At 54.6% G+C, this 9,285-nt stretch overlaps 1 protein-coding gene across 12 annotated transcripts in view; it reads right to left on the bottom strand.

Moving 5' to 3' along the window:
• Window positions 1-37: 37 nt before the first annotated feature.
• The window catches only part of Dnm1 (dynamin 1), a 45,003-nt gene continuing 35,755 nt past the window's right edge, over window positions 38-9,285 (bottom strand). For 2 of the 12 annotated variants that reach the window (XM_036183893.1, XM_036183892.1), the window contains exons 16-22: window positions 8,183-8,292; window positions 7,182-7,293; window positions 6,780-6,791; window positions 6,350-6,520; window positions 4,248-4,489; window positions 3,685-3,900; window positions 38-635 (exon numbers count right to left, since the gene is read on the bottom strand). In XM_036183893.1, the coding sequence (XP_036039786.1) occupies window positions 575-635; window positions 3,685-3,900; window positions 4,248-4,489; window positions 6,350-6,520; window positions 6,780-6,791; window positions 7,182-7,293; window positions 8,183-8,292 (924 nt within the window). In that variant the 3' untranslated portion in view covers window positions 38-574. Of the gene's footprint in view, window positions 1,216-2,027; window positions 2,065-3,684; window positions 3,901-4,247; window positions 4,490-6,349; window positions 6,521-6,779; window positions 6,792-7,181; window positions 7,294-8,182; window positions 8,293-9,285 lie in introns of those variants that run through there. The other 10 variants (XM_036183889.1, XM_036183888.1, XM_036183897.1 and 7 more) reach the window with 9 other exon arrangements.

Raw genomic sequence — 9,285 nt, 5'->3', positions numbered from 1 at the left:
GCTCCACAGAGAATATGAACCAGCAGAGGACACACAATTCCCCATCATCCAGAAATGGGTTTTATTCTCAGCCAAGAGACAGCAAGACTGGTGGCTCTCAGAACCGTACAGCTGCTGGTGCAGCATCCCCATGCTGCAGGGTGGGAATGGCCGAGGGGATGGCTGTCCACAGGCCAAGAGGACAGGGAAGCTTACTGGAGGTGGCACATTGGAGGAGGGGTGTGTGTGTCAGGGTGACAGCGTTCCCTTGTAGTTGGACCACAAGACTCCACAAGGACAGCATGATGGTTGATTCTCATACTACAGGCCAGGCTGTGTCAGCCATATATATGTATATGTATATATATATATAGGTATATTTATAGATATTTATAGAATGTCGCAGGAGCAATACCACAGAGGGGCACAAGTTTTCACCAACATCACGTCTGGATGTGTCAGCTCACCACTACAACAGACTAAGTCACAGATGAAGGGGGCACGCTTTGGGGCCGGGGGAGCCACTTTCAAGTCACAGAACGGCTGTCCAGGCAGGCTTGGTAAGGGAGGTCTCCGAGGAGTAGGAGGGATCTGGTTAGAGGTCGAAGGGGGGCCTGGGGCTCTCAGGACGGGACGGACTTGCCTGACCCGATCGGCTGGCAGTTGGAGAGAAAGCCAAGAAAGAACCGGAGAGAGAAAAGGAAGGAGAGCTGGTAAGGAAGAGCAGCCACCCCCAGCAGAGGCAGGGGGATGAGGCAGGTGTGCATGTGGACAAGGCTCCCGGAAAAGAGGCAGACAGGTGATGAATGAAAAAGGGAAGATGGGGGTGCTAGGCCATAACTAGCAGGCAGTCTGGGTGGAGGCAGGGTGGCCCTCTCTTGCCACTCACACGGCCTCTCACACATCACCCAGGCAATGCGCCCACAAGGCCTCCCTCTTCTCTGGTCACTGTTTCTCCCATCTCACTGGCCCAGGGCCACCCCAAGCCTCAGGGAGTCCCATGGAACAGCCATGAGGCCAGAAGTGCTTGAACCAGGAGAGCAAAGCTAAAGGGGTGACTGGAGGGAGCGCTGAGGCCCCTCAGGTGGTCAGGAAGCCCAGGAGTCCTCTGAGGGGATCCTGGGGGGCTGGGAGGCAAGCAGCCGATGCCTGTGGCCATAGACTTATAAGTCTAAGAGGGGAGCCTCCGCTGGTCGGGGGGCTGCAGGTCGCGTAGGTGAGGCTGGGCCCTTCCTGCTGGGGAAAAGCAGAAGGGTGAGCGTCAGTGTCTGGGGAAGAGCTGGGACAGGTCACTGAGAGGTCCTGTGGTCAGCCAGGCAGAACTCCAGCTGACTTAACAGGTCAGTAGATACTGCAGTGCCATTAGCTAAAAGGTACAGGCCACTCTGAGGAGAGGCCAAGTGTAGAAACTAATGGGCTGTCACTGTATGTGGGGCTGAAGACATGGCCGTTAATTGCAATATCAAGGAGGAAAGGAAAGGGGGCTGCTCTGTCTCGTCTGTGAGCTGTCATGGGCTGACAGAATGGCAAAGACATTTAAATGTTCTGAAATCAACCAATCAGAGCCCTGGCTACTGTCTGATTATCATGTTTGCTCTGTGGTGGATTTAGATGCCCATACTCCCAGGCTGTGAGCTGGATGCTCTCTATCTTGGCAGCACAATTCAGACTAGGTATGAGGATGAAGTCCTAAGGCCTCTAGCCCCTTCAGAGGCCAGCCACAAACATCCTCTCCAAGCTGTCCCTACACTGTTAACGAGTCTGGTGTCTCTGACAGCTCCAGGGAGCACCCACATCTACTAGCTTGGGCATGGAACCTGTCCCGAGAACCCTCAGTTTAGGCAAAAAGGCCTTGAGTAGGGGTGCTGAGTCCCGAGGCTCCCTGGGAAGAGAGAGAGCCAGCTGGCAGAGGTCAGGAAGAGGGAGTCTAGAGCTGCAGGAGGAGGGGCCTGGCTCAGAGGTTCCAAAGTTGTCCTCAGCATGGAGCTGGTGCAGCGAGGAGGGAGGGGCAGACACACTTCATGCAGCAGGCTGAGAGCATAACCTACCGTAGCTGACACTCCTCAGGGGTCACTGATAGTGATTCTGAAAGACAGCACGAAATCAACAGGGCAGTTCACAAACACACAGCTGGGCCAGGCATGGGGTTAAGGGTCACACACACGCACACGCCTGGGCGTGCACACACATGCTGTGAGGCCTCAAGGCCCTGCATGCACACGCAACACACATGCCCACAAACACGCATACATCTCCCCTCCCACCTCCCAGTGCCCAGCACCATTGCGGGCCAATACGTGCAGCACGGATCTGGGACATGCAGCCACTCGACACACTGAAGCACACACATGAGCTGTCACAACACAGAAGCTCGCCTGCACACAGAAGGCCTTTGCACCAGCTCCTGCACACTCAGGCCTGGCGTGCTGACAGGGTTACCACACTGCTCCATAAGGGATGGGGCTTGCACTCTAGGACCTAGCTGTCTGTCATTCTCCACCCAGTAATCATCCACGGTTCTCTACAGCATCGAGTCTCCACAAATCATCTCCAACCTGACCCACTCTACAGCCAGCCTCATTTGCCATCAATATAGCAGCCCACGGGCTCCATCTGACCCTGCCCTGGAAAAGCGGCAGAGCACTTAGGAGAAGGGAAATGGAGCCCTGGGAGGAAGAGGGCTTGCTAAAGGGAAGTGAGGCAGTACCCCTGGACTCCCAGTCCCAGGACATGCTGCCTGCCTTTACCCTACTGTTTCATCATCAGAGCCCCACAGAGCAGGCCTACCCCTACCTCATCTGGATGGGGATTAGACCCCCAGCTCTGCCCTTCAGCCATCCAGGTTCCCAAACAGATGCTATTGGTCTGTCTGATAATGTGATCCTTCTCAGAGACCAAGGTCAGTGGAAACTGGGCAGACTGAGTCAGCTATTAGAGTGAACTTACTGGAAAGCAGGTCATGAGTCAAGAATGCAAAGCCAAGGGGTGAAGTGTATTCCTTTTCCCTAGAGACCGCTGGCAGCAGACTGTCCATGGTTCCTAGACCCCTTCCCCAGCTTCCGATCCTACTCCATGCCTGGGTGCCACTCACATTCACACCCGTGTGCACGCCCACACACATCACACACCTTGCTGGTCACACAATCACAGCCTGGCCTGATCCTGTGGGCCAGAGGCTGGAGCCACCCTGGGACAGCTTAAAAGAGTCAGGGCTGGAAAGTGGGGTATCACGGCAGTTCTGACTGTAACTGAAGAGATCCACGTGTCTCAAAGAGAGCATCTGGGGTCAGAGCCCTAGACGTGAGGTAGGCTCACTAGGAGCTGGACCGGTGAGTGGAGAACGGAATTGAGGAGGATGGAGGGCAAAGGTTTAGAAATGCAAAGTGTGGGAAGAAGAAATGCAAAGTGGAGAGAAAAATGAAAAAGGAAGGAAGCGCCATGCAAGTGCTGAAAAGGAGGGGGTAAGTGGTATAAGTCCTAGAGCCCCCTCCCTAGAAACGACCACCTCCGGGACTCAGCGCCCTCTGCGGATCAGGACCGTCAGCCTGCGACCGCAGGTCCCTTGGCCTTGCACCCACCCACCCCAGCGCCTGGGATTGGAGAGGTTCGCTTCCACTGCTAGGCCAAGATCTAGAATCCGACTCCACCTCCCTCCCAGTCATGCCCGCCTGGCGGCCTTTCCTGCTGCTTTCAGCCCCTACTCACCTGGGAACCCCAGGCGGGGCGCGGTTGGGGCGCGAGGGCACCTGGGGAGGGGGGCCGAAGGGATCAGGGGAAGCCCCCGGCCTGGAGGGCACGGGGGGCGCCCCCCCCAGGGCGGATCCAGCAGGCGGAGGCCCAGGAGCAGGGCCCCTCGACCCGGGCCGGGCTGGGGGCACGGCGGGGGCTCGGCGCTGCGGCGTGGGGCTGGACGTGGGCGATCTACGAGCGACAAGGGCCGAAAAAGCGTGGAGCAGAGATGAGCGGTTCCGCTCTCAACAGGGACCCCGCCCCCAGCCCAGGCTGTCCCCGCCCATGCAGCAAGCCCCGCCCACCGCGGCCGCTGACAGCGTCGCAGCCTAAGCCCGGTCCCCCAGCGGCGCCACCCGCCCTGCAGCCAGAGCTCACGGCAAGCCCCGCCCCGCGACAAGCCCCGCCCTCTTCTAAGCTCCACCCCTCGCTCCAGGTGGGAGCCCCCGAGACCCGGGCGCGCCACTGCCCGGTCCCGGCCCTCCTCCCGCGGGCCCCGGGCTGGGGGGCTTTGGGGCCGTGGGGGCCGGCCCTGGTACCTGCGTCCGGCCGGTACGCTCTGCACCTGCAGCCAGGAGTCGTCCACGGGCGGGGGCATGGGCGTGCTGACAGTGGTCGTGTTGATGTCGCCAATAATGCTGAGCGCCTCTTTCAGTGCGTGGTACATGCGCAGCATCTCGTCGCGCCGCTGAGCCTGCTCGGCCGATTCCTCCATCAATGTGTTCTGGTCCCCGCAAGAGTACAGGTTGGCCAGCAGCTCGGAGAAGATAAACTCCTTGGTCTGTGAGCGGGCAGAGAAGGAGGGAAGGAAGGAGGGAAGGAGTCTGGAACCTGATGACTGTGCCACTCTGTCGCTGGCCAGAACTGCTGGGAGCTGGGGTTTGGCATTACTTGGTGCCTAAATACGTAGATCTCTTCAAACCCCATCCTTCATTCTCAGACGAGAATACATAGCCAGAGAGGGAAGTCACACGCCCTAGGTCTGGGATCTGGGAGGAGACTTAGAACCTAACATGTCGCCCAGACAACTGCCGCCTAAGTTTATGAGCCTTTCTCGGGACCACAATAAGGAAGAAGATAGTTTAAAATGTCCCGAGGCCCTAGAAAGAAAGTAATAAATATATAATTATAATGTGTCCTTGGATTGAGTGAAAGGTGTCAGTGTCTGTAGTGGAGGTTTAATTCCCACTTAAAATCCCCAGGCAGCAAGGCAGTGGTGGTGCATGCCTTTAATCCCAGCGCTCAGGAGGCAGAGGCAGGTGGATCTCTGTGAGTTTGAGGCAGCCTGGTCTACATAGTTCCAGGACAGCCAGGGTTACACAGAAATCTGGGGCAATCTTGTGAGATGTTGACATCCAATCTCACTGACTCCTTACCCCAAGATCTATTGAATGGCAGCCATGTGCCCGGCTTTGTGCTGCCCGCCCCCACTTCATAAGCACTCCGTCCTCAACTCTATTATTATCGTCCCTATTTTACACATTAGCAAACAGATGCAGAGATGGTAGTTCATCTGCTCAAAGTCACACAGGGAATTTGTGGCACAGCCAGCAGCATTCAATGCACTTCTGCTTTCCTGGGGCCCTGCCTTTTCACTAAGCTACAGGCTGTGGTGGCTCTGTGAGGTGTATTTCAAAGCAGCACCTGGGATCTCAAAAAGTGCAGATTCCTGGCTCCTCCTGAAGAACATGCATGTTTGGGTCAACCTAGATATGCATATCTATTTTTCAACTGCAAATTCCCAGAAATTCAAATTAAAATGATATATTTCCACCGGATATGTAACATCTGGTTTACAAAAACTTAATGGGAAAATAGTATGCAACATATCTTATTAATTAGTATTTTCTACATTGAAGCCAGGTGTAGTGGGACAGGCCTGTCACCTCAGCACTCAGGAAGCGGAGAGAGCCAGGTAGAGATCATCCACAGGTTTGAGGTCAGCCTGAGCTCCACAGCAAGATCCTATCTCAAGAGTCAAAACAATAATATTTTCGATATCTTGCCTTAAAATAAATACTATTAAAATTAGGGATTTTGGAAACAGGCATAGTGGTGTACACCTTTAACCCCAGCATGTGGAAGGCAAAGGTAGACAGATCTGTGTGTTTAATGCCAACCAGAGAGCTACATAGTGAGTTCCTGTCTTGAAAATAAATAAATGAATGAATGAATGAATGAATAAATAAATAAATAAATATTAAGGGTTTGGGGATTATGGGGTAGTTTAGTAGATAAAAGTGCTTGCTGCTGCCTGGTGTTGGTGGCACACATCTTTAATCTCAGCACTCAGGAGGCAGAGGCAAGCGGATCTCTGTGAGTTCGAGGCCAGCCTGGTCTACAGAGTGAGATCCAGGACAGGCACCAAAACTATACAGAGAAACCCTGTCTCGTAAACAAAACAAACAAATAAATAAACAAAAAAAGTGCTGCCAAGCCTGATGACCTGAGTTCAATCCTCGAGACCCACACAGTGGAAGGAGAACGCCAACCCCCTCAAGTTGTCCCATGACCAACACAAACCACAATGGCATGTGTTCACCTGCCCTGTGTGTATATAAATAATATAATAAGCAAATAAGCCAGCTGGCTGCTTGCTTACAGAACCACCCTGCATCATCGCCCCCAACTATGGACATACATTGTTGATCATGAGGTGCATGATGGTCTTAGGCATGAGATCCCGCACAGTCTTGTTGACAATGGCCATGTACGAGTCTACCAGGTTCCGAATGGTCTCCACCTGCCGCTCCAGCTGAGGGTCCATGGAGTGCATGAAGCTATCAGAGCCGTTCTCCTCAGTCTCGCTGGCCTGCCATTGGGAACACAGGGCATCAGTGGTAGGGCCTGTGCAATCAGACTCCCGGTGTCACTAAGACTCAGTCCCTGCGAGGGTGTCTGCCCCACAGAGGCACTGAGGACAACTGGGGCCTGAGGCTCCCCACGTTCAGCATTGACTTGACTCTGATCCTAGTGGCTAAAATTTGTCCCCCTTTCTCAATTCATACATTGACCAGGGTTGGTGCCAGGCTCCAGGAGCATGGCAGGAAGCTGGGGAAAGGCACACTTACCTTCTCCTTGTCCTGGAGGCCCACATCAGAGACACAGAAGCCACATCAGCCACCACCAGAGAGCACATTTGAAATAGACAAAGAAAGGAGGGGATTGTGTGAGCCTAGTGCAGCGTACTCAGCTGGTACATACAGACACTGCCACAGTGATGGAGGGAGGTGTGAGAAGGTGACTTGAAGCCACCAGTGTATGAAAGTTCAGGAGATGCCCTCCAGCAGGGAAGGGGATACATAAAACATCCACTGGAGGGAAATGGGGAAACCAGAGGGCTTTGTTCCAAACCCATGCAGGTAGCCTGCTTGCCCTTCATGAGTCAAAGGACTCAGAACCTCTCAAAGCCTGGTGCCCTGGGATCCTGAGGGAAAGCAGCTGGCTCCTCCCCTCGCTCCGCCACCACTCACCCCAACTCGCTCAGGGTACACGCCAGCCCTCAGGAAGGAAGCCTTCCAGCTGTCCACCTCCTCCTGTGTCTCACAGGCCAGTTCCAGCTGCCGGTAATCCTTGTAGACATTCCTGCAAGATGGGGTAGGCGGGAGGGAAGGTGAGGAAATGCCCCACCCTGCTCGGAGGTGTGGGCTTTCAGGTCCTCGTGCCTAGTATCGATCCCTGGCTTTCTTATTGACCCTAGGCAAGGCTCCTCCTCTCTTCAAGCCTAAGTGTTCTCATTTTGGAAGTAGGTTGGTAATGAGTCCTGTCTGCTGTGGCCATTAGGATGCTTCAGGTGGGAAAGTAGCCCGATGTGTAGAAAGGGGTTGAAGCCAGGCATGGTAGCACACTCTAAAGCCCACACTTGAGGGGTTGGGGATTTAGCTCAGTGGTGGAGCACTTGCCTGCAAGCAAAAGGCCCTGGGTTCGGTCCTCAGCTGCAGGGGGCTGGGGCAGGGGAGACAAAGCCTGTACTTGGGAGGCTGAGGCAGGAGACTCTTCAGTTTGAGGCCAGCCTGGACTACTTAAACAAGACTCTCAAATAAAAGGAAGGCAGGCTGCACAGTCAGGTGGTGCAGCCCTGCTTGGGTCTCAGGCCCCTTCAGCACCCTCCCCGGCTTTCTGGCAGCTGTTTGGGATTTTTTTCATAGTAGGAAAGAACCCATATCAGAACCAGCCTGGAGCTGGGGAAGTGAAGTCTAGCCCCGAGCCCATCCCAGAGGAGACTGGGGCTTTAGACTTTTTGTTTCTAGTGCCTGGCAGAGTGTTCTGGGTAAGTGGCTGTGAAAAAAGGAGGGAGGGAATGAGGAAGGGGAGGGGAGAGGAGAAGGGGAAGGGGAGGATGCCTAGACATGGGCCTAGCCCTCAGGAGAAACTTAGTAGCTGTCTGGGTTTGGGCACCCATCTTCTTAGAGCAGGCAAGGTGTGGGGCTTGCAGGGTCGGGGTCTCAGCAGCTCAGCCAGGGCAGGCAAGCACCTCTGCTCTGTGTTGAAGAGAGCGAAGATATGCTTGCTTGACATGAAGCCCTTCTCCACATCCCGAAGCTTCAGATTGTCCACAGACAGCATGTACTTCTTCTCTTTCTCCTGTTGGGAGGAACGAGAGGTCAGTCTGGCACTGACCTGCCTCCATCCCTCAGAGTGTTCCTTGTTGGTGAGCACCTGGGACTGTGAACACCCAAACAGTCCTGGGCTCTTGCCCTTCCCGCTGCACACACACTGCACGTGGTGCTATACAGTAAATCCTAGCCATGGAGCCCTGACTCCATCTGGGCACCCCTCCCCATGGCTTTCAAGCCAATCCCAGCAGCCCTGTATATATGCCATAGCTTAAGGGGCTGGTGAAGGCAGTGAGACTGAGGAGGTCTCCCTCATCTCACCGTAAGCAAGTCCTGGAGACAGGCCAGGCTGGGCCTCAGGCAGGGATGGCTCACATGAGACTCTCTCGCCTCCAAGCCTGGCTGCCTCTGACTTCATTTCCTGACTACAGAGATGGGGGGTGGGGGGCAACTACACTAGCCCCAGAGGCTTCAAAGGGTTGGCTCAGCCCACTCCCTCTCTCCCTGCTCCAGCTATCCATGTGTTACCAATCAGACACACAGCACAAGCCTGGAAATTGTATGTCAGTGAGCACATATGTGTGGTTCTGTGGTTGTTGCAAGGCCAAGCAAGTCCATCATCATTGTGTGCACTTGTGTCCATAGGACATAATACATGTATGCATGCATGGGACCATGTGGTGTTATGACCATGCTTGTCACTGTGGATGTGTGTGGCAATTGTGAATAGAACGGAAGACTAAGGGGCCACAGTCTTATATATGGTTTGTGCAGTGGTCTAAACATGTTGATATGATGTTTTGTGGAAGAAGTAACATAAATCTGTGGACAGATGTGTCTATGTCTGTAGGCTGTGTGTCCCAGGGTAAGGGCTTAGGGACCCTGGGAGGAGGCACCCCCGATGGGGCACCAGGAAGAAGTTACTGCTGCCTGTATGCCACTGGCCCACCCACCCAATAACCACAGAGCCTATGCAGGAGGGATGGTCTGTGTAGGACTCCATAGCTTTGCCTAGGATCTC

This window comes from Onychomys torridus, chromosome 4 (genome assembly GCF_903995425.1).
Source record: "Onychomys torridus chromosome 4, mOncTor1.1, whole genome shotgun sequence".
NCBI classification, from domain to species: Eukaryota; Metazoa; Chordata; class Mammalia; order Rodentia; family Cricetidae; genus Onychomys; species Onychomys torridus.
The sequence above is the reverse complement of the archived record's forward strand: the minus strand, read 5'-3'. Positions and strand labels throughout refer to the sequence as shown.